The sequence below is a fragment of the Pan paniscus genome, chromosome 11 (assembly GCF_029289425.2).
Source record: "Pan paniscus chromosome 11, NHGRI_mPanPan1-v2.0_pri, whole genome shotgun sequence".
NCBI classification, from domain to species: domain Eukaryota; kingdom Metazoa; phylum Chordata; class Mammalia; order Primates; family Hominidae; genus Pan; species Pan paniscus.
The window spans coordinates 30,168,329-30,193,234 of NC_073260.2; the positions used below are offsets into that span (position 1 = coordinate 30,168,329).

Sequence of the window (24,906 nt, forward strand, 5' to 3'; positions counted from 1 at the left end):
CTCCTGACAAGCTCATGCTCCTCCCAGTCACTAGAGTGATCTTTCTAAAACACAGTCGGCCTGTGCCATTGCAGTGCTTGCCATTACCCTGAGGATGAAGTCCAAGGGCCTCTCAGTGGAATTCCCCACTCCGTGTCTCCATCCTCTTGCTCTAGCATATATCCACCATTTCTCACCCTACTGTTGAAAATCCTTCAATGCCAAATTGCTTGTGGTTCCTGGCATGTGCCACACCCTGCTGTTACTCACATCTGTGCCTTTGCAAATACTGTTCTTTCTGCCTAGAATTCTGTCACTCCCATCCTTTCCCCTAACTCCTGCTCAATGTCTGCCTCTGCCCAGACATCTTCTCCCAGGGACTCTTGACGGCCCCACCTCTGCAAATTGGGTTAATTTCTGTGTTCCAGTAATAACCCCCTCCCTTTCTACCCCCATCTATAGCAATGTTGCACTTACAGCTTTGTATTAAAATGGGCTCTTTTGTTTATCTCATCCTGAAACCTGTACACTGCATCAATCTGAGCTTTGTGTCTTACTTGCCTTTGTTCCCCAGCACCTGACAGATAGCAGGTGTTCAGTGAATGTCTGCTCAGCAAATGGATTATTCCACATTCATTTGAAAGGAGATGTCTAACCAGATAACAGGCAATAATACATCATCTCTGGGCTGGTCTGAAGGTATCTGAACAACCTTATCCAGTATGGGGGCATCATACTGTGAGTAGGACACTGACCACCATGTGACTTCTAGATTCAGTTTCATCATCTGAATATTACTCAGTGTGTCAACTGTGTTCTCGTTTGAGGCATTGGTATCATGCTGTACAGGGCAGAAGAAAGTCCAGCCACGTGACATTGGAAACCCCGGTAGGTAGACATTGATCTGCACTAATATATAGGGGCTAGTCATCTAATGCTAGGCTTTGCATGTGTCACTTCACTTCCTGACCACTCTGTGAGATGGGTAGTATCCTGTTTTTCATAGATAGGGAAGCTCAGGCTTAGAGTTTAACCAAGCAACCTGTATTCCAGAGCCTATGGTCTCAACCACAGTGCTCTCTTGCCTCTCACCCTTCATCCCACCATTTGCAACCATGGGGATCCACATCTCCATGAGACTGCTAGATGATGTTGAACAGTTCACTCCACTGAAATCTAATTGCTAACCAGAGAGCCATCCACTCCCTCCAGCCATCTAGTAACCCCTGTCCATCTGCATTACCACCACACCAATAGGTAGCTAACTGTCCATACAGCCCCCACCAGTGTGGCCTGGTAACCATGTTCCCTCCACCATCACCACTACCAGTCATAACTGTCCATACCTCCCACTCACACACACCAGGGCTGGTAACCTTGTTCATCTCCATCACCTGTGATCTAATAACGCTGTTTACTGCCTTCTCCCCAAACACACCCCCTCCAGTGGTCTAGTAACCCTCTCCACACCTTACCACCCCTCCCCCAGTCTAAAAATCCTGTCCGCACAGGCATCATTCAGCAGTAGTCCCATTTTCAAAGAAGCAGAGATTGGACATTATTCTTAATGAACCACTGCTTATTTGAGACGGTCCACTCTATGGCTTCCTTCCAAAGAGTTCACAAATGAACAATGTCTTCTGGAATATTACTTGACAGTAAAACCACACTATTCCATAATTAATGGAATTAACTTTTACATTTTGGAACTCGGGTATGTACTGGTTTATCATCTATTCATGTTTCTGTGGTCCCTCAGAACATCCAACAGTGTATTGACAGTTGTCATTTGATTGATGTAATTCATGCCAGAAGTCTCTAAATCCTGCCAGGTAATTAATTACCTTGGTCTTCAAAACCCTTTTGCCTATTTCATTTATTGGTCTACCATTTCTGTTGAAGATGGTTCTCCTTAACCACAAAGATGGAGGAATAAGGACAGTGTGGGAATTCCTCTCAGTCCTTCTTGCCTGTTAATATTGCACCATCCTTCCAGGTCAGCGACTCCAGCCTCCTGGGTCCCTCTCTGAACACAAGTAATGACAGAGTCTTTTGTTGCCCTTGACTTTACAGCTTTTAACTAGTCCTTTAAAATCTGAGCTCATTAAAGAACTCACTGAACAGCCATATTGATCCCTTCGGATCAGTATTTCCCAAACTTAAGAGTTGTAAATCAATTCCCTGGCTGACCAAGTCTTCCAAACGTACCAGGAAAATACCCTACATTGGTCTAGGATGATTTGCTTCCACTGTCTCGCTACAGGAGGCAGTGGACAGATGCAGAGGCGAAGCATAAGGGGGCGGAGAGAAAAAGCAAGTCACTGTTAAAGGTCCCTTGCACATGAGAAATGGCACATTGTAAGAAACCCTGGGGATATCAAAAAGACAAACATGTAAAACGGACATTCAGCTAAGCCTTAGCAAAAGAAATCCTCAATAGTTCTGCAGATAGGCCCACTTCTGCCAAAATTAGGGAGCTAAAGAATGGCTTGGACAACTTACTAAAAATGTGGCTTGTGGCATTCTAAATGGTCAGTGGTAAGACCCAAGATCCTGCATTTTAACAGCCCAGGACAGCCTGAGGTGGGCAGTCCAGGTTTGCTTTTCACTTTGGGAAAGCAAAGCTACTTACCTGCTTGTGTTCATCGTTATTTTAATGCCTCAATTTTAACTGTCAGTAGAGGTCAACTCTTTTTTTTTTTTAATAGGCATAATGTTAAGTCAATGGATGGACACATCATAATAAGTAACTAGATCTGTCTGCTCAGCAAAGCTATGCACTTCCTTAGGCCCAAGGTGAAGCAGAAAAATGTGAGCATTCTAGTGGTTCTTTGTATGGCTTTAATTTCATCATTAACTGGCCCCCTGCAATCTATCAAACCAAGTCTGTGTTCTGCCCTCCGTTCCCACTTCAGAAGCAAGGGACTAGTGAATTCCAGCTGTTGGAGAAGGACAGGGCGTGTGTATACACCAGTCTAAGCACCTGGGCTAAGACTGGAGCCCATGATTGGGAAACAGATGGAAGTTTGCAGAAGTAAAATGGCAAGACATTGCCAGCCAGATGAGAGAAGGATTAAAGGGTCCACAGTGTGGTGGTCTGGTTTTGTCAAGGGACAAGAGCCCCATAGTTCTCTGATTAGGTGAAGTGTGGAAGCTTTGGAATCTCAACACGGTTTGAATCCCAGCTTTGCCACTTACTAGCCATGGGACCTTTGGCCAATTTCTTCTGGACACCTCATTTTCCTCATCCCCAGATGGAATTTACCAGTATCTCACTTGTAAGAGAATTATCAATAAATGACATTATATACAAAAGATGTTTTGCGCAGTGTTTGATGCTAGATGGTAAGAATTTTTAGTGGTTCGTAAGGTCGTAGCTGTCCATGTGGACAGAAACAGGCCAAAGAGATTCAAAATAGCTCAAGGCCGGGCGTGGTGAATCATACCTGTAATCCCAGCATTTTGGGAGGCCAAGGCAGGTGGATCATTCAAGGTCAGGAGTTTGTGACCAGCCTGGCCAACATGGTGAAACCCCATCTCCACTAAAAATGCAAAAACTAGCCAGGCGTGGTGGTGTGTGCCTGTGTAGTCCCAGCTACTTGGGAGACTGAGGCAGAAGAATGGCTTGAACGAGGGAGGCAGAGGTTGCAGTGAGCCAAGATCACGCCATTGCACTCCAGCCTGGGTGACAGTGTGAGACTCTTATCTAAAAAAAAAAAAAAAAAAAAAAAGTCTAGCTGAAGAAATGGTGTTTCTAATAGATTGATGGCTTGAGATGTATATTCTAAGTTTAGAAAGGGAAAGGGGTGTTTGGTTCCAAAGGACAGATCAGATGTAAGAGCATTAACACATATATAAAGACATGTCTCTTTGAAACTAACAAACTCAGAGCAGAAACACCATGGGGATCTTTTGAGGAAAGAAAAATAGAAATGATATTTCTGTCCGAGAATACTAGGAAATAACTGTCCAGGCAGAATGTGGACAATGCTTTCCCATCTGCACATGGCAGAATTGGCATAAAGAATTGGTTAGATGGCTGAGAGTCCATTCTGCTGCTACGATTGGGACTCAGAGGCTTGGAGAATTGAAACAAGAGTGTCTGCTCCATTCCCACTTTGTCTAATTTGGGATTTCATCTTAGACGAATTGGAGGAAGATTTTAACTATTAGGAGGCTGAGTGGAAAGTTAGTAACAAAAGGGAACCACTGTGCTTTGTTGCCATTTTGTTGTTGTTTTTGTTTGTTTGTTTGTTTTTGAGACACGGTCTGTCTCTGTCACCCAGGCTGGAGTGCAGTGGTGCAATCATGGCCCACTGCAGCCTCCACCTCCGGGGCTCAAGTGATCCTCTCACTTCAGCCTCCTGAGTAGCTGGCATGCACCACCATGCTTTGCTAAATTTTTAAAAAATTTTTGTAGAGATGGGGTCTTGCCATGTTGCACAGGCTGGTGTGAACTCCTGGGCTCAAGCGATCCTCTTGCCTTGGCCTCCCCAAATACTGGGTTTACAGGGGAGAGCCACTGCACCTGGCCTGTTGCCTTTTTTAAGATAGATAATACAAACAATAGTAAAAATTCAAATACAAATAGCCAAAAGTTACTTTTCCTTTCCACCTTCTTATTCCCCAGTTTTCCTTGGAAGCAAACATTGTTAGCATTTTTCCTTGTCAATCTAGAGCTACTCCATGTATAAATGAGCATATATTTAACCAATCAATATTGATGGACATTTAAGCTGCATCAACCCCCTCAAGTTACAGTGATGCTGCCATTCTTGTACCTTGTGTTTGTGCACTTGAACAAATCTATCTGTAGAATAAATTCCCTCGAAGTATCCAGGTCAAAAGGTATGTGCATATTTAAGTTGGATATTGTCTAATGAAATTTCTCTCCAAATATATTCCACCTGTTTATACTCCCCCCAGCTCACAGACACCCCCAGCAATTATGACAATGCCTTTGTGACCTCACAGGAAGCAAATCATAGCCTTTGCTAGCTTTTTTTTTTTTTTAACTTAGTCTGATGGGTAAGATCCAGAATTTCTGCTTTAATTACATTCTCTGTGAACAAGGCTATGCACCTTTTAATCTTTCTAAAGACGGTTTGTTATATGTTTTCTGTGAACCATCTGAAACCCCTATTCTTGAGTCATGCTCCTTAATAAAGATCAGGCTGATGAAGTACAATTAACCATGTCATCTTAGCATTTATAATAGTGAGGAAACGGAAGGCTTGAATGAGTTGATATTTACCGTTTTTTTAAAAGTAGGTTTCCAGGCTAAGTGTGATGGCTCATGCCTGTAATCGTAGCACTTTGGGAGGCCAAGGTTGGTGGATCGCCTGAGGTCAGGAGTTCAAGACTAGCCTAGCCAGCATGGCAAAACCCCATCTTTACTAAAAATACAAACAATTAGCTGGACCTGGTGGCGCATGCCTGTAACCCCAGCTACTCAGGAGTCTGAGACAGGAGAATCGCTTGAACCCGGGAGGCGGAGGCTGCAGTGAGCCAAAATCACACCACTGCACTCCAGCCTGGGTGACAGAGCGAGACTCCATCTCAAAAAAAAAAAAAAAAAAAAAAAAAAAGTAGGTTCCCAGAAATTCAGGTAACAGTCAGCATGATACTGCCCGGCAGAGCTGAAAAAGGGAATGTGGGCAACATAAAGATAGCAAAGGGAAAGGAATTGATTTTGAATATCTGTGTTTCCTTTCCTGTTTGGGAGGGTATTGAGAACTTTCCACTCAGGCTTCTTAGATACCCACCCAGACATCATGAATTTCCCTGGTGCATTGACCAAGGAAGGATGGATGTACTTCTAGTTACAATTAAAGTTCCAATATATTGGAACTGAAATTACAGCCACATCCCAAGAGTCACCTGTGGTTTTATTGGATGAAAGGCTGCAGAATTTAAAATATTAAAACTGCTGTAGTCTAGGCCATCCACTAAAAAAGGATTAGAATAATTAGAGGAACATCCCTGTAGGCTCATGTTATAAGAAACCCACAGAAACCTCCTAATCGTCCCCTACTGAATAGTGAATGGTTTAAACATCCACGTTCTGCACTGAGACCTCAAAAGCAAGAGGTGTTGCTATGCTAATGCTCAACCAGCTTCATTCCCTGGCTGAATAATGGACACTGTCTGTATTAAAGGCAATTAAACCATCAAGCCCTTAAAATTCATATCAGTGTTACAGCTTCGGAGGCCAACTAAGGATGTTCATAATAGAAGCTTCTGAAAAACCTGCAAGAATTGGGGAACAGAGAGAGGATCATTTGCAGAAATTTTTAAGCACTAATGAATACCAAAATCAATTAATCCTCATCTGTATCACCCTAGAAACACGTACCCAGTGTTCAGCTCCAACTCTGGCTCACATTGGTGTCTTGTGCAATTAGAATGTCTAAAACCTACTCTTAACAGATTATGCATCTTATTCATCTAACCTGAACTACATTCCGGGATGAATAATGTTTTAATTTCATTCATTCAGTGAGCCGGATGGCGTCTGGGGAGTGGAAAAATAACACTTCCCAGCTCATGCCTGAGTCTGCCGTAGCTCTGTCAGAGTGCACAGGATGACAAAGAATCTGCTATGTGGACATTATTTTACACTCACAGCTGAGCTTTCGTGACAATGATTATTTTTGTCTTACTGTCCCTTTGGGGGCTCTCATATAACACTGTTTGAGGATGTATTTAAAGAAGTGGTTAGGGGAAAGTCTGTTAATGCTGTTGCCACCTGAAAAAACAGAATAAAGGCACAGGAACACAGAAATGAGACGCACCAAAAAAAAAAAAAAAAAAAAAATCTGTAAGAAACCCAGAAGTGACTGGGCACAGTGGCTCATGCTTGTAATCCCAGCACTTTGGGAGGCCAAGGTGGGCAGATCATTTGAGGCCAGGAGTTTGAGACCAGCCTGGCCAGCATAGTGAAACTCCATCTCTACTAAAAATACAAAAATTAGCCAGGTGTGGTGGCACACATCTGTAATCCCAGCTACTCGGGGGTCTGAGGCAGGAGAATCACTTGAACCTGGGAGGCAGAGGTTGCAGTGAGCCGAGATTGCACCACTGCACTCCAGCCTGGGCAACAGAGCGATATTCCATCAAAAAAAAAGAAACCCAGAATAGAAAGTCTAGCTTATTAGAAGTGACTGTTGTAAGGCAAAGCGACTATATTTGTATTTTTTTTTCTTTAGGCAAGAAAAAGATTGAATAAACTTGGTCATGAGCCTCTGAGCAAAAATCAACTCATGAAATAGTAATTCTCTGGACTGCACACACATGCACACCTGTGAAGGCACACACACAATGAGGAAGCCATTGCAAAACCTAGCAAGAATAGCATTGCAACAAAACAGCCTTTCTGGCAGAAAAATGTTGGGACCTGCTTACACCTATTTATTGAAATCATTTGATAGTTGGTTGCCAAAAGAAAATTCCAGACTCAGAGATGGAAGCACATATCCTGTCCTACCTCACACAGGACTCAGACCCAGGAACTACTGAACCCCAAAGGCTCTTGTCAGTCCTTAGGATGTGGGATGTTAATCTGCAGTTTTGCAGAGACTACATAATGTAGTTAGGAACAAGTAGGGAATTCATGTCAAAAGTGCAACTTTTATGAATAGATACTTGATAAATTACCTAAGGAGAATTAAAATTTAAATGCACTAAAACTAATTAATTGAATAAAGTTCTGCTATGTTTCTGTGCCGTGCTGGTATGTTGAAGAAGATGCCATCTTTGGCTCCAGGTAGCTAATCATCATCAGATCAAGAGCTCCCCATCTAGCATGGATTCATACATCAACTGTGCTAGCATCAGAATTGCTTGCAAAGTTGATTGGAACATTTCTTGAAAGAAATACAAATTGGAAAAGTTTTGGGCCAATTAGCCTCTATAAAGGAATCTAAACTACACCCAAAAAATGCAGTTTTGACCTTTTTTTTTGAGATGGAGTTTCACTCGTCACCCAGGCTGGAGTGCAATGGCACAATCTTGGCTCACTGCAACCTCCACCTCCCAGATTCAAGCATTTCTCCCATTTCATTCTTCTGGGTAGCTGGGACTACAGGCATGCACCACTATGCCCAGCTAATTTTGTATTTTTAGTAGTGTTGGGTTTTCATCCTGATTGTTGGCCAGGCTGGTCTTGAACTCCTGACCTCAGATGATCCACCTACATTGGCCTCCCAGTGTTGGGATTACAGGCGTGAGCCACCACGTGTGGCCAATTTTGACCTTTTCTGAAAAGAAAGATGAAGTAGAGTCAACCTTCTCACTAGTCTTTTTTTTAGATATAGGACCACTAAGTTGCTATAAGAAATCATCCCTAATTAATAGATACAACATTCATAATGTATGACACTTCTAAGATGTTGATACAATTTTCTTCGAAAATCCATTATGAAAAAAGTACAGTGTTTCAAATATAGACTCTACTTGCTGCCAAATAGTATGCTTTCCCTGAATTCAATAAGAACATGTAACAATATATCAGTCTGTTTAGTCTCTACCAAATTAAAATTGAAATAAGCGACAGCTATCTGGGAAACCAGAATGAGTAAATTGTACTTTCTCTCATCTCTCAGTCGGACATGGCACAGATCAAATTATATCATTGAGCTGTAGTTCCTGGCATACGAATGCTTAATGTCCAAAAATGCAGTGTCTGCCACCCAGATAAGTGAGTTACCTAAGGTCACGTAGGCAAACAGCAGCAAAGCCAAGCTAAGTGCCAATGCATGTTCCTTTTTTGTCATTAGATTGCTCCTTCCAAACACATGGCAAAGCAGTATTGCCTAGTAATTCAGAGAGCCCAGGTTACCTGGGTTCAAATCCCAGCTCTGCCATTTACTAGCTGCATGACTTGAGGAAAGCTCCTTGGTCTTTCTGCTCCTCTTTCCTTATGTATAAAATGAAGATAATAATAATTGTCCTTTCTTCAAATGGTTGTTGGAAGATTAAGTTAACTGATGGTAAAGTACTGGGCACTCAAAAATGTTAGATTTTGGGGTTTTTTGCTCTGTGAATATTTAAAGAGCATGATTAATGCACTGGTGTTCAATCAGGAGGTATGATTCTGGCTGACACCATCTGCTGTAAAAACACACTGCTTGAGTCAATTATCCTAAGAGAGTCCCAATTGGAGAGCCACAGTTCCGGGCGAATGGACTGGGTATGGACTAGTGGCAGGGCTTCCTGACTTTTTCTTGTCCTTGGCACACATAGAAAGTGACGTATAGCATGCTGGGACAAGCAGACAAGGCTGCTTGAAGCTCCAGGCTCCCCATGTCCTGCCCACTTACTCCAAGGACTGGGAGAATAAATGGTTCAGCCCACTTGCAACCCTTCTGAGGCTTACCAGTTGGAAAGTTCTACTGAGGTCCTTGTCAGCTTATCCCCAATGTGTTAATTCTGATTAGGAATATGGAATTGTCCCCATTGAGGCTAAAGTAAAACAGGAACCAGTTTGTCCCAACCAGCTCCTCCAGAAGGTGTGTGGAGAACTTGTGTGCTACCTGTGAGTCTACTGTGTGGGCTACATATACACTGATCCCGCTGCCAGGAACCCCAACTTGGAGTGAAGACACATAACATAAATAGCTGAGGAGTAAGTCCGAGTTCAGGCAGCACTTGATACGTGTGCACTGAGCAATCCAGACGAGATGTATGCGACTTTGGATAGGGGAAGTTCATTGCATTTCCTACTGCATCAGCTGGCGTAGTACCTATGGGGGACTTCTTGACCATCCAGACATGGGCATTCTGGTAAAGGCGGGGAATCTGTTGATTTCTTGGCCTGCCTGGCTGATGATTTGGTTACTTAGGAGGTAGAAGAAACCCTGCAGTTATTACTGTTGTAAATTCTGTTCAGCAAGGAAGACTGCATTGGAAATGTGTAAGTAACAAGATCCATGGAAGAAGAAAACCCTGACATCTCAGAATCATGAACATGAAGTGAGTGAAATCCAGGGCTTAATTCTCCACATATTCTTTTTCTTCTTCTTGTTGATATTCTTTTTTAAAATTAATTTGTGTGGGTACATATTAGGTGTATGTATTTATGGGGTATATGAGATGTTTTGAAACAGGTATGCAATGTGAAATAATCACATCATATATATTTTACTGTTTAGAAAATCCAATTTCAAAATGTCATAGAAAATAGACTTGAATATTTTTTACATGGGCTGTGAATTTAGAAAGCATAGATAATCCGAAAGAGAAAGGCTTTATGAGCCTCTCAGATGAACCCACAATTTGTAATAGTATTTTAAAGAGTAGGAAGGTGGAACATACGATCAAAAACAAAGGGACACAGAACTTTTTTTAAGGACTCCAAAGTTTTGTAGATGCTCACTTCAGTTGGGGCAAAAAGATGAGCAATTTAATGACACCCAGTTTTGAGGATGGTATGTGAGACTAACAGGCAGAAGCAGAGCTACCCGACTTTTGTTGTGCTTTTTTCTTTTTCAACAAGGAAGCTAGTCACTATACTAACTGCAGAGAGTGAAGAGAACAAACAGAAGAAAATTGAAGTCCAAGATAAGAGAAGGAGTAGTCAGGAAATATTTTACTGCTTTTTGATTAGCTCAAGTGTTTAGGCTCAGAAAAATGGTCTCCCAAAACACTGAGAAAATTTGCACTTGTCATTGCTGAGTCAGCATCAATACCTTTGAAAAAGTCTTGGGAAAATGCTAGACAAGTAGATGGACAGTTTTTTTTGGAACATGAGTTCCAAAAACTAGACTGATAAGCTGGAGTGCAATACTGAGGAAAGTTTGAGAACAGTCTTTTGTAAGCACTTAGTAAAGGAAGCAGTGTTGACTTAGAAACAGCACAGATTTGCTGAGAATAAGTCATGCTAATCTTTCAAGATTTTTAGTAAGCTAAGAGTGGAAGAACTGTCTAACCTGATAAGTAGAATTTGTCAGAAACTGACATTTAATGGTGAAACACTAGATAATGTATAAACTTCAGAAATAAGGCAAGGATAACTGCTGATATTCAATATTATTCTGGAGACCTTACTAGTGGAACAAGCCAAGAAAACAAAATTAGGAATAACTACTGGAAAGGAAGAAACAAAATTCACGTGATTCTCTTCTTAAAATCCAAGTGAATTCCAACTGATAAGAGTTGTGCAAAGTGGTCAGAGGCAGAAATATCCTAAAGTCAGCAGCTTTGTATATCCATCTAGTCATTAAAAAATTAGACGATAGGGGCCAGGCGTTGTGGCTCACACCTGTAATCCCAGCACTTGGGGAGGTCGAGGTGGGCAGATCACGAGGTCAAGAGATCGAGACCATCCTGGCCAACATGGTGAAACCCTGTCTCTACTAAAAATACAAAAATTAGCTGGGCATGGTGATGCACGCCTGTAGTCCAAGCTACTCAAGAGGCTGAGGCAGGAGAATCGCTTGAATTCAGGAGGCGGAGGTTGCAGTGAGCCGAGATCACGCCACTGCACCCCAGCCTGATGACAGAGCAAGACTCCGTCTCAAAAAAAAAAGGGGGGGATATGTAATAATTAATAAGATCTCATTTTCAATTGTGACAAAATTGAAAAATACCTAGGAATAAAGTTAATGTTCTGTACCTTAATGAAAAAGTTTAAAAATTCTAACTGAAGGACATTTTAAAAGATCTGAGTAAATGGAGAGAAATATGTTCCTTGTGAATATATTCTTTCAAATTAATCCATAATATGTAATGCTTTAAATCAGAATTCCAGTGGGATTTTTTGGAAGTAACTTGAATTCTGGAATTCAAGAATTCAAGTTACTATCACAAAAGGAATCTAGAAGACTAGGCACATGATAACAGCTAAGAAAAAAAAGAAAAAGAATGATATGAGAAAGGGAATAAGACCTATAATGTCACATATGCATGTATATATTAAAACAAAAGTAATTAAGACAGTCTGATATAGGGTTAGATTAGTAGAACAATAAAAGTATGAAGAGGCCAGACACCGAGGCTCATGCCTGTAATACCAGTGCTTTAGGATGAGAAGTGGGAGGACCGCTTAAGACCAGGATCTGAGACCAGCCTGGGCAACATGATGAGACCCTGTCTCTACAAAAAAAAAGAAAAATTAGCCAGGTGTGGTAGTGCACACCTGTAGTTGTAGGTACTCGGGAGGCTGAGAGAAGAAGATTGCTTGAGCCCAGGAATTCAAGGCTGCAAGTGAGCTATGATTGTGCCACTGCACTCTTGCCTGGGCAACAGAGGGAAACCCTGTCTGTAAAAAAAAAAAATATATATATATATATATATATATATATATTCTTCATATATATATGTTCTTCATATATATTCATATATATATTCTTCATATATATATTCTTCATATATACTTCATATATATACTTCATATATATATATTCTTCATATATATTCTTCATATATATATTCTTCATATATATTCATATATATATTCTTCATATATATATTCTTCATATATATACTTCATATATATATATACTTCATATATATATACTTCATATATATATATACTTCATATATACTTCATATATACTTCATATATATATATATATATATATATATATGAAAAATCCAAAGAGAGGTTTTGATTGTATATAAGTCATGGGCAATCCGAAAACTGAAACTACTCTAGGCGTTTCTTACAGAGGGAATTTAATTCAGGGAATTGGTTATACAAGGGCTGAAAAAACTAAGAAACTTAATTGGACAGTGAGGTAACCTATAAATTAGCAACAACCAGAACCTGCTTATCACTCCTAGAGCTGGAGGGACAAAGGGAAGTGGCAGTGTTATAGCACCCAGGAGCTAAGGTAGCAGGAAGACAGTCTAGAGGGAGCTGGAGCCACAAAGAACTCATGGCTGCTTTTGAAAACATCACTGGAGGCGTGAAGAAATGAAGGAGAAATACCCTGACTTGTCTCCTGTATTCACCCTCCAGTCCATGTCAGTGCCTCCCATTGGCCAAACCTATGTAAAAGCCAGAGGACAGGGAGCCTGAGAAGTAAAGTTTCCTGTAAACAGTGTAAGTTGCAGGGGAGCAGAGAAAGGATCTGAGAGCACTCAGGAAAGTGGCAGACACATATGAAGATGGCATCACAAGTTCATGGGGCAAGGGTGAATGATTCTTTGGGTGATCTTAGAACAATTGGCTCTCCATTTCAGAAAAAGTTAGGACTTTACTTCACAATATACACATAAACTCCTGATGAGTTCATAATCGAATTGTGAAAAATAAAAGCTGGAAGTTCACTCTCATGCCAACATGGAGCTCAGGCAAGTCCCCTCTCCAGTTAGCATGCATTGCCAACTCCAGGCCTTAGCACATGCAGTGCCCTCTACCCAGACCACCCTATGCAGTCCCTCCCCCAGCCACTGCCATCATCCTTCAGGAGCCAGGACCTGCTTCAAGCATCACTACCCCAGGAAGTCTTCCTTGTTGGTTCCACTTGGGTTGGGCACCCCTACCCCATGTATCAAGGTAGCAGTGAGCTCCTTGAAGGCTGATATGGTTTGGCTGTGTCCTCGCCCAAATCTCATCTTGAATTGTAGCTCCCACAATCCCCAAGTGTTGTGGAAAGGACCTGGTGGGAGATAATTGAATCAGGGGGAAGTTTCCCCCCTACTGTGGTAGTGAATAAGTCTCATGAGATTCGATGGTTTTAAAAGAGTTTCCCCTTTCACTTGGCTCTCATTCTCTCTTGTCTACTGCCATGTGAGATGTACCTTTCACCTTCCACTATGATTGTGAGGCCTCTCCAGCCACGTGGAACTGTGAATTTATCACACTTCTTTCTTTTGTAAATTGCCCAGTCTCGGGTATGTCTTTATCAGCAGTGTGAAAACGGACTAACACAGGGCAAAGATAACATCTCATTTGTCTTTACCCTTGTGCATGGCACAGTACCAGGCACAAGAGCTGGCCTTCAAATATGTACCAAATGTACTGATATTTCATTTTGTTCTCCGTCTAACCAGTATTAGTTGAGCACCTGCTATGTGCTTAGTACTTTTCTTAGCACAGTGGAGGACACGAAAACATGTGATGTGACAGTCTCTGTTCCTACAGAGTTAACTGTATGGCTGGGAGGACAAGATACATACACAAGGATGTCTTAGCCGGGGGGTTCTGAGGAGGACTTGGATTTTCCTGATGAGTGCTCTTGCTGCCTTAAATAGAAGCCAAGACAGATGGGAAGAGGCAGCAGATGGGCAGCACTTGAGGCAGCGAGCAGAGAGGCGGGAGTCTGGACTGTGTCCCAGGATCAGGCAGGTACCTGCTGTGTGACCTGGTCACCTCCCTCCCCATAGCGAGCCCCCATCCCCCCATATGCAAAATGAGGAGGTTGGACTACTACAGCAATGGTTCTCAGCCCTGGCCACACATTGGATTTAGAGATAGATTATGATGTCATTAGTCTGGGGAAGGGCCTGGGCATTGATACTTTTCAAAACCTCTTCTTGTGATATTTTTATCAGCTTTAAGATACACATCAATTGTACAACTTAATGTTTTTTAGTATTTTCACCAAGTTGTGCAACCATCGCTGCAATATAATTTTAGAACATTTTCATCACCCCTAGAAGAAACTCCACACCCATTAGCAGTCACTCCCCCTTCCCCACTGTCCACCATCCTCCCTAGTCCTAGGTAGCCGGTAATCCACTTTCTACCTCTATGGATTTGCCTATTCTAGATGTTTTATATAAATGGAATAATATAATACTTGTCCTTTTTGTGTCTGGCTTCTTTCATGTAGTATATCATGTTTTCAAAGTTTATCCACATCATGGCCTGCTCAATATTTCATTCCCTTTTGTGGCTGAATAATGTTCTTTTGTATGGATAGACCATGTTCTGTCTATCCATTCATCAGTTGATGGATATTTGGGGTGTTTCTACCTGTTGGCTCTTATGAATAATGCTGCTATGAACATTCACATGTAAGTTTTTGCATGGACCTGTTTTCGTTTCTCTTGGGCATATACTAGAAGTGGGCTTGCTCGGTCATATGGTAACTAATGTTCAACTCTTTGAGGAACTGCCAAGCTGTTTTTCAAACTGGCTGCACTATTTTGCATTTTCTCCAGCAGTGTATAGGAGTTTCCCCTGGTTTATTTTATTTTATTTTATTTTATTTTATTTTATTTTTGAGAAAAAGGCTCCTTCTGTCACCCAGGCTGGAGTGCAGTGGCACAATCTCGGCTCACTGCAACCTCCACTTCCTGGGTTCAAGGAATTCTCGTGCTTCAGCCTCCAGAGTAGCTGGGATTACAGGTGCCCACCACCACACCTGGCTAATTTTTGTATTTTTAGTAGAGACAGAGCTTCGCCATGTTGGCCAAGCTGGTCTCAAACTCCTGACCTCAAGTGATCCACCCGCCTCGGCCTCCCAAAGTGGTGGGATTACAGGTGTGAGCCACCGTGCCCGGCCTCCCCCTAGGCACTTTAATATTTATCCAGGTTTTCAAACCACCGAACTGGATGACATCTGAGGGGCTCCATTTCTAAAATTCTGTGATTTCTTATCCAGGATTAGATCCCCAGGGCTGCCCTGAAAAGCCCATGTCACTCAGAGCTGGGCTGAGCTGTAGAGTCTGTGATTGGCTTTTTGGAGCATTGATCACTCAGCCTTGTTGTTGAGAGAAAGCCATGCCCAGCACTGGTCACAATTCTGGTGGTGGATTCCAGAGGATACCATTATGCAATATGCAACAATTTTTTTTTTTTTTTTTTGAGACAGGGTCTTGCTCCTTGCCTAAGCTGGAGAACAGTGGCTTGATCTTGGATCACACTGCAGCCTGGACCTCCCAGGCTCAAGCAATTCTCCATCTAAGCCTCCTGAGTAGCTAGGACCACAGTATGTGCCACCATACCGGGTTAATTTGTTGTTGTTGTTGTGGAAATGGGATCACCCCATGTTGCCCGGTCTCGAACTCCTAGGCCCAAGCAATCCTACTGCCTTGGCCTCCCAAAGTGCTGGAAGTACAGGTGTGAGCCATTGCGCCCGGCCTAGCATGCAACAATTTTGACTGAGCACCACATGTTTGGTTGTCTGGCAGTCCAGGGTCAGGGAGAGGAGAGGCTCTGGTTGGGGGTACATAAGGGATTAGGCAGGGCTGGAAGAGCCCCTGTCACATCACTTGTTCTGCAAGCAATAAAGTCTCTTATGGCTAGGCACCAGTAGGAACACTAGCTTTTCTGGAGTTGGAGGCCAAATGGGAACTGGGTCTTCCCCTGAGAAAAGGGAAGAGAAGAAATGAGATCAGGGTCAGTTCTCACTCTGCATTTACTAACAGGGCACATTACTCCCTTTCACTAAGCCCCAGTGTCTAAGGGGGCACCAGCAGCTTCCTTGCAGGAAAACTGAAAATTAACCATTAAAGTGCCTAGCACAGTGCTAGGCACATAGCAGCCCCTTCTTCCACACTAGATTTCTTTTCAACTGCCAGCTCTTGAAGGCAGAGACTGAAGCCTACATCTGTCCTCTGTCACCCACCCTGAAAACCAGGATGTGGGACCTCCTTTCCAGAATGCCAGGAGTCTCATGAACCTCAGTCTCTAGTGATGTTGAGTGTGCAGCAGGCCTCATCTCCTGGGCCTTAGCCAAGGTCCCTGAGTACTGCTGGACCTTCTAGGGTGGGCTTGACCTCTGAGGTCTCTATGAAGAGGGAAGATGCGCAACCTAGTGAATGTCATTTACATTGTAGTCGGTGAGTGGCATCTCCAGGAGTTCCGCAGGGCACAATCCATGAAGCCATGAGCAACCCCACAAAACTTCTCCATGTTAGAATCTTCAGGATGATCCCCCAGGCGTGTGAGCTGAGAAAGCACCCAAGTCATTCTACTGCTTGCTTAGGAACCTTTGCTCTACGAAAGACCTTTCACCTGAGCAGATTCAGGCGGCTTCAGGCAGCTTCTCTGACCCTCATCTATTTCTCTTTTCATTTGTTTCTTTCTCTGCCTCTCTCCAAAGTAGCTATAAGATGAAGGTCACACATGCATATTTTATTTGACGTGTTATGAAATGCACTTTCTCACTCCCTGCATATATATCTTTTTACTGTTTAACTCTTTACTCTGGGTTTCCTTGAAATAAAAAAGTTTTAAATACCACTCACTTTTAACTTGGAAAGACAAATGCATGATGCCACTGTGCTCTTCCAAGTCCATGGCAGACATCAATAATCAATCACAGCACTCTTTCCCCCTGAGTTGGGCACAACCTCAGACTCCTTCTGAATCTTGCACTCCAAGCAGAGAGTGCAAATCAATTGGAGTTGGCATGACAGATGATACCTATTTGCCATCCCTCAGGAACTCTTACTCAAAGCTTTTCAACTCCACCTCCAGCCCTGAATGTACGCCAGATCTCTGCTACAAGACATCTTTCCCTTTGGGTGTTCATTCTCACACTCTTTGTTACCCACGTGATGGTCGATCATAATTTTCTCTGCTCAAAGCAGCTCTCATTTGCCACCTCCTTTTTTCTATTAATGACATGCCATTTGCCTGGTCCTCTAGGCTAAAAAATAATTGGAGTTTTCTGACCCTTCCATATCTCCACGTTCTCCCTTTCTCAAATCCAGCTAGTATCCCTATATTTTCCTTTTGATGTTTCTCTGATTTGTCCCTCCCACCTAGACAATGATGGTGTCAGACTTTTAATAAGCTGGCGGCAGCAAGGAAGAAGGGCAGGGTGGAAGACGAGCCTCTCAGTTGGGAAGCCCTCTCCAGGCCTTCCAAGCAAAGGGGAATTTTCTCTGTTATGAGCTCCCAGTCTCTGCAGCTCCTTAGGACAGATATTATTTTCAACATATTTGCAAGACAGGAAAAATATTAACAGGCTTTGGGGTCCACAGACCTGTTGTCAAATCCTAGCTGCACAACTTCATTAATCCATCCTTCCTTTCATTCTTCCTTCCTCCCCCTCCCTCCCCTCCCTTCTTCCTTCCATCAAATATTTATGGAACACCTGCTATATAACAGGTAAAGGTCTCCATGTTTTTAAAAGGGAATCTTTTCTGTAAAATAGCTAGCACAGTATCTGAGACATACAGCAAGTACTGGATAAATAGTTGGGGGAAAGGATGATTCTCAGATACTGAAATTTGCCCAGAAATCGCTTAACCCAACTCACGTTACAGTTGAGGGAATGGAGGCTCAGAGTGACTGCCCAAGCTTCTCCTGCAAAGTAGGGGCAGAACTAAGACTTGAGCCCAGGTTTTTCCACTCCAACTCAGGGCACTTTTTGCTGCCTCCATGGGGCATGAAGAGGGTGAATACTCTGGTTATGTTTCAGGTTGGAGAGGCGAGGAGGGATGGTGTTTCCCAGAAGCCAAAATCGTGCCTTCTTCCACATTCTTACACACACACACGCACACACACATATGCTCACACACACCAACACATGCACGTGCACACACGCACACACACAGAACCGTCCTTGAGCAAAGTCTCCAGGAGGCAGCCAAGATGGGTCAGAGATGCAGCTCATGGGGCAATGTAGGGGACAAATAGTGCCATTTCTTCTGGACTGTCTCCTGCATCTGCAACACAGTCCTCAATGACACCTCCTCCCAATGTCCCCAAGTGACAGGTCTGCAAGCCCTGCTTACACAGCTTCAAAATATCCCAGAAGGCAGTTCACCTCACTCCATCCACCAGGTTAGTCTAGATCCCGCCCTGCGGCAGTCTCCTAACAGAGAGATACTGGAGTCTCTCCCCAACCAGTCTCCTCCACACAGCGCTCAAAACGAACTCTCCAAAATCTAACTCCCTTGCTTAAGCCCTTTCCTTGATAACCAGGCACTCTAAGCCCTTCATAACTAGCCCCAGCCTGTCTTAGTCTCCCTTCCTGCTACTTTCCTCCTCACTTCTCCAGACATCCTGCTGTTTCAACCACCGTTCCTTTGCTCATACTATTCCTTAGGCCTGGAACAGCTGTTTCTACCTTTTCCACTGAAAAGAAATTCTACACACACAAATGACAAAATAACACACCTCCTCTGATTTCAAGCATGTGGGTTATTAATTGGAAAAACCCAAGTACTTCAAGCAATAAATAAATAAAAGCATTTACTGGAGCTTATAATTGAAAAGTTCAGTGGTAATGCCAGCTTCAGGTGTGGCTGGAACCAGGAGCTAAAATGATACCATTAAGTTTCTTCTCTCTCTGACTACCTCTAACCTCTGCTCATCTTGTCTTTCTCTGTGCATTGGCCTCAGTCTCACAGGGACTACTTCTCTGTGTCCAAAAAAGATGTTCACAAAGAGCCCTAACTTCCATCATCCTTACAGCCAGAGCCAGCTTACCCATTACACACAGTAGGCACACAATACTTAGACTCACAATACTTTCAGGGGCCCACGAAAAGGTTTTAAATATTTTTTAAAATAAGAAAAAAATGGATTTTCCGTTGAAGAAAATGTTTTAGTATATGTTATTAACATATTTACTTTTATGCAGTTGTGAAATTTAATTTTTAGTTAATTTTTATAGAAAATGGACAAAGGTGGCCAGGCACGGTGGCTCACGCCTGTAATCCCAGCACTTTGGGAGGCTGAGGCGGGTGGATCACAAGGTCAGGAGATCGAGACCATCCTGGCTAATACGGTGAAACCCCATCTCTATTAAAAATACAAACCAATAGCCAGGCGTGGTGGCAGGTGCCTGTAGTCCCAGCTACTCAGGAGGCTGAAACAGGAGAATGGCGTGAACCCGGGAGGCGGAGTTTGCAGTGAGCTGAGATCGCGCCACTGCACTCTAGCCTGGGCGACAGAGCGAGACTCCGTCTCAAAAAAAGGAAAGAAAATGGACAAAGGCAAAAGTGATTGTGGCACAAAAAGGCACAATAAGGCCCTGCTTGCCTGTCACAAAGAAAGAGAGAGTCTTCCTTTCAGTTTTCATGTGTTAAATCTTAGGGAAAACTCTGATTGTCCCTAATTGGATGACATTTCAGAACACTCTCATTAGAAGGATGCAGGACTCTGATTGGCCAGGCTCAAGTCTCAGGCCCACCCCTGCGGAGGAAATGTCAATTCCATACAAACACAAGGAATGGGGTTTCCTATAGGAAAGAAGATTCTGTTTCAAGAACTGTCCAGCAAAACCTAACTGTCTTCCCCCGAATGCTCTTTCCCTTACAAACACCTTCCCCCAGGAGAACTGATTGCTTCCACTTCTGCATTTTCTTAGCAGTTTGTTCTAGTATGATTGTAAGTGACTGAATCACAGAGCTTCCTACTCTGGAGTGTGAGTTCCTTGAAGACAGAGTGAAAGAGTGGGCAGTAGAGATCTGAACCATGGGAATGAGCAGAAAAAGGGGTTAGCCCTGCCAGGGAATAAGAGGAAGGGATCTTTATCTGGGTCTTAAAGGCTGGAAGTCTTCCTGGAAGAAGGGGTATTTTCACTGGGTTGACAGATGAGGAAGGACTCCAGGAGGCACCAAGAAGTAAGAGGCATCGGGATGGGAAGGAGTTAAGGTGGGAAGTAGAAGGATGTAGCAGGAGATGAGGCTGAAAAGAGAAAGGGCCAAGATTGGGGGCGGGGGGAGGTGCTGTCAGTGCCACATAAAGGATTGTGGCTTTTATCCTTCAAGCCAGGGCTCTTCACCTGGGTCCATGGAGAGGCTCTAGAGGGCCTGATATTGTGTGTAGAATGTTGTTTGTTGGTACAGGGAAGGTTCGTGGTATTCACCAGATATTCAAAGGGGTTTCTGTCTTAAAGTGGTTAAAAATTATTAGTATTAGGCTGGGTGCGGTGGTTCATGCCTGTAATCCCAGCACTTTCGGAGGCTGAGGCAGGCAGATCACTTGAGGTCAGGGATTTGAAACCAGCCTGGCCAACATGGTGAAACCCCGTCTCTACTAAAAATACAAAAACTAGCCAGGCATGGTGGTGTGCACCTGTAATCCCAGCTACTCAGGAGGCTGAGGCATGAGAATTGCTTGAGCCTGGGAGGTGGAGGTTGCAGTGAGCTGAGATAGTGCCACTGTATTCCAACCTGGGCAACAGAGTGAGACACTGCCAAAAAAAAAAAAAAAAAGAATTATTAGTATTAGAGATATATTCAAGCTCCTTGAAGAAGGAGAGCATGGTCTGGAATGTAATTAGAATAGCACTCTGGCAATTACTCTGTGGAGGATGGACTAAAGGAACGAGCAGAGACGGGGAGAGCCAGCAGGAATCTGTTACAAGAGTCTGGGTGGGAGATGACACGGCCTTCAAATGGGGCAATCCTAGTTGTTTTTTGTTTTTTTTTAAAAGGAGGTGGTCCACTGGAATTAAAAGATGTTGTAAGCTGGGCACAGTGGCTTACACCTGTAATCCCAGCATTTTGGGAAGCCCAGGAGGGTGGACCACTTGAGCCCAGGAGTTTGAGACCAGCCTGGGCAACATAGCGAGATCCTGTCTCTACAAAAAATTTTAAAAATTAGCCAGGCATGGTGTCATATCCCTGTGGCCCCAGCTGCCTGGGAGGCTGAGGTGGGAGAATCACTTGAGCCTGGGAGCTTGAGGCCACAGTGAGCTGTGTTTGCACCACTGCACTCCAGCCTGGGCAACACAGCGAGACCCTGTCTCAAGAAAAAGATGTTGCAGCACTGATGTTAACTGGAGCTTTCTGCATGTTGTGGGTGACAGAGAGGAAGAGAAACTGACCCCAAGACTTCTAGTTTGCATTATGATCTTGTCATAGGATTATTTACAAATGATTTTTTATTATTGTTTTTATCTCTTCCTCTCATTTAGAGAATGCCTTTAAAAAAAGAAATAAATAGGCCGGGCGCGGTGGCTCACGCCTGTAATCCTAGCACTTTGGGAGGCCGAGGCGGGCGGATCACGAGGTCAGGAGATCGAGACCATCCTGGCTAACACGGTGAAACCCCGTCTCTACTAAAAATACAAAAAAATTAGCCGGGCGTGGTAGCGGGCGCCTGTAGTCCCAGCTACTCGGGAGGCTGAGGCAGGAGAATGGCGTGAACCCGGGAGGCGGAGCTTGCAGTGAGCTGAGATCGCGCCACTGCACTCCAGCCTGGGCGACAGAGCGAGACTCCGTCTCAAAAAAAAAAAAAAAAAAAAAAAGAAATAAATATTATTTCATTTAATTTCAAATACTTCTTTAAGTTACAAGACTTAAAGTCTCTGATATATACAAACTTCCACTTTGCTCTTTTTCTTAAGTATAATATTACCATTGTATATACTTTATAATAACTACAGATCTAGTTTTTGAATTTATTTCTTTCAGTGTTTAATGCCTAGAAAACGTCTTTGAAAGTACACAGAGGGCTTGCAAGGCATTCTGCTTTTCTAAATCCTGACTGTGTCACCCTCCACAGCTACCCGCTCCCTTCCCCAGTGCTCAGCAGCTCGGACCGGTTGCCTTTTGGCATTGAGGAGAATGGGGGCACACCGTTCCTCACTGCAGCTTCAGGAAGGCATCACCACCAGCACCAGCACCAGCATCAGCACCAGCACCACTCAAACTACAGTCTCTCACTGACCCTGGAGAACAAAGAGGGGCCTCTGAGGTCCCCAAACTCCAGCAGCAAGTCCCTTACAAGTGAGTAGGGGTGGAGGGGGCAAGGCAGGAGAAGGGGGAGCAATGCTGCAGGGCACAAGAGTTCCCTAGATTCTTAAGACAGACCCTTGCGGTGCAGCACACAATGGTTGTCATGTTATGCTGGGCTACCAGGTTTGGGCCAGAGTAGACAAGAGCCTTATGCATTTGAGTAGAAGCACTTTAGGGATTATGGCTTACCAGTAAACTCTAATTTCATTATAGGGTCACAGTTCTCCACCTCCTTTCCTTTTTTCTTTTCTTTTCTTTTCTTTTTTTTTTTTTTGAGATGGAGTCTGGAGTCTGGCTCTGTCTCCCAGGCTGGAGTGCAGTGGCACGATCTCGGCTCATTGCACCCTCCCCCTCCCAGGTCCGAGCAATTCTCCTGCCTCAGCCTCCCGAGTAGCTGAGATTATAGGCATGTGCCACCACACCCAACTAACTTTTGTATTTTTAGTAGAGACAGATTTTGACTATGTTGGCCAGGCTGGTCTCAAACTCCTGACTTCAGGTGATCCACCCATCTCGGCCTCCCAAAGTGCTAGGATTACAGGCGTGAGCCACCATGCCCGGTCAAGAAGTGAAGGCTTTTGAAAAGTGATTAAGTCATGAGAGTTCCACTCTTATGAATAGATTAGTGCCTTACAAAAGAGCTGGACGAAAAAAATCCCAAAGTGCTGGGATTACAGTCGTGAGCCACAGTGCCCCGCCTCCACCTGCTTTCTTAACAGTTCTCTGCCTCTGCGGTACCCAGCACTGGCTTGAGCAATGGAAAAGAGAAAGAGGGGAGGGGAGTGATGGCTGGACTTTCTACTTTCTTCATCATAGAAAAACTCATTCTATCCCATTTTTGACATTCCACTTGGGAGAGCAAAGTGGTGTCAGGTAGATCCAATCTGTCTACTGTTATGGGTCCCAGAAAGAGAAGTTACAAAAATAGAGAGTGAGCAATTAGAAATTTTATTATTTTATTTTATGACAGGGTCTTGCCATGTTGCCCAGGATGGTCTTGAACTCTTGGGCTTAAGCAACACTCCTGCTGCAGCCTCCCAAAGTTCTGGGATTATAGGCATGAGCCACCATACCCAGCCCAGAAATATTGTTAGCAATATGATAGAATGAGTTTACATCTTTTAAATCTAATAAAAATATGGGCTTTGATTCTGCATGTCCGTTATTTTATTTTTCTAGAAACTCACTTTTATTATATGTTACCAAAGAATTCATCTTTGGTATGAAAAGAACCTGTTGTTTATCAAATGTGGTTTGAAAAGTACTGAAGGCTGGACGCAGTGGCACGTGCCTATAATCTCAGCTACTCAGGAGGTTGAGGCAGGAGAATCGCTTGAAACTTGGAGGCAGAGGTTGTAATTATGCTTGTAATCCCAGCACTTTGGGAGGCCGAGATGGGTGGATCGCCTGAGGTCAAGAGTTCGAGACCAACCTGGCCAACATGGTGAAACCCTGTCTCTACTAAAAATACAAAAATCAGCTGGGCCTGGTGGCGTGCACCTGTAATCCTGGCTACTTGGGAGGCCGAGGCACGAGAATCACTTGAACCTGGGAGGTGGAGGTTGCAGTGAGCCGAGATGGTGCCACTGCACTCCAGCCTGGGCGACAGAGTGAGACTCTGTCTCAAAAAAGAAAAGAAAAGAAAAGAAAAGTACTGAAGTGGAGGCTTCGATTCTAGCTCTTACCCTTGAACTGAGTTCCCTCTTTGATCTTCTATTTTCTCATCCATGAAATAGGGTAGAGGGTATTGAGATGATGACCAAGGAATCTTCCAGCTCTGATATTGTGTGAGTCTGTGAGCTGGTGAGACAGGATGGGCCATCCAACCTTCACCTTGGGGCCACAGGGAACAACTCTGTGTCAGCTGAGCTGGAAATGGAAACTCGACACCCACTTGGTATTGAAGAATCAGAACTCTGTCCCTCATCACTATCCACACTGCCCATGCCCTAGTCCCTGCCTCATCTTTGTATATCTAAATAACCATAACAGCCTCCTAAGGGGCACCCGCTCCAGGACAATCTCCAAATAATAGCTGCCAAAGTCATAGTCCTCCACATAACTCTGACCACATGCCATAAGACCTTTCATTAGCTCTTCACTGTCTGGGATAAAGTCCTCGCTTCTGAGCAGGGCCATACGCAGACCTTGTGTATCCTGACCCCTGCCAAGGTCTTCATTCTTCCCTCCACTCCTCACCATACTCTAGCTACACAGAACTACTCTCTTCTTACAAAATACTCTACTGGGTCTCAACTCTGTCCTTTGCACCTGCTGTTCCCTTTGCCTGGAATACTTTTCCCCACCTTGTTGAACTCCTACACATCCCTT

At 43.7% G+C, this 24,906-nt stretch overlaps 1 protein-coding gene across 4 annotated transcripts in view; it reads left to right on the forward strand.

Moving 5' to 3' along the window:
• EPB41L4B (erythrocyte membrane protein band 4.1 like 4B) overlaps positions 1-24,906 on the forward strand; it is a 148,926-nt gene that overhangs the window by 81,439 nt on the left and 42,581 nt on the right. For all 4 annotated transcript variants that reach the window (XM_055117752.3, XM_055117751.3, XM_055117748.2 and 1 more), the window contains exon 16: positions 22,343-22,566. In XM_055117752.3, the coding sequence (XP_054973727.1) occupies positions 22,343-22,566 (224 nt within the window). The remainder of the gene's footprint in view (positions 1-22,342; positions 22,567-24,906) is intronic.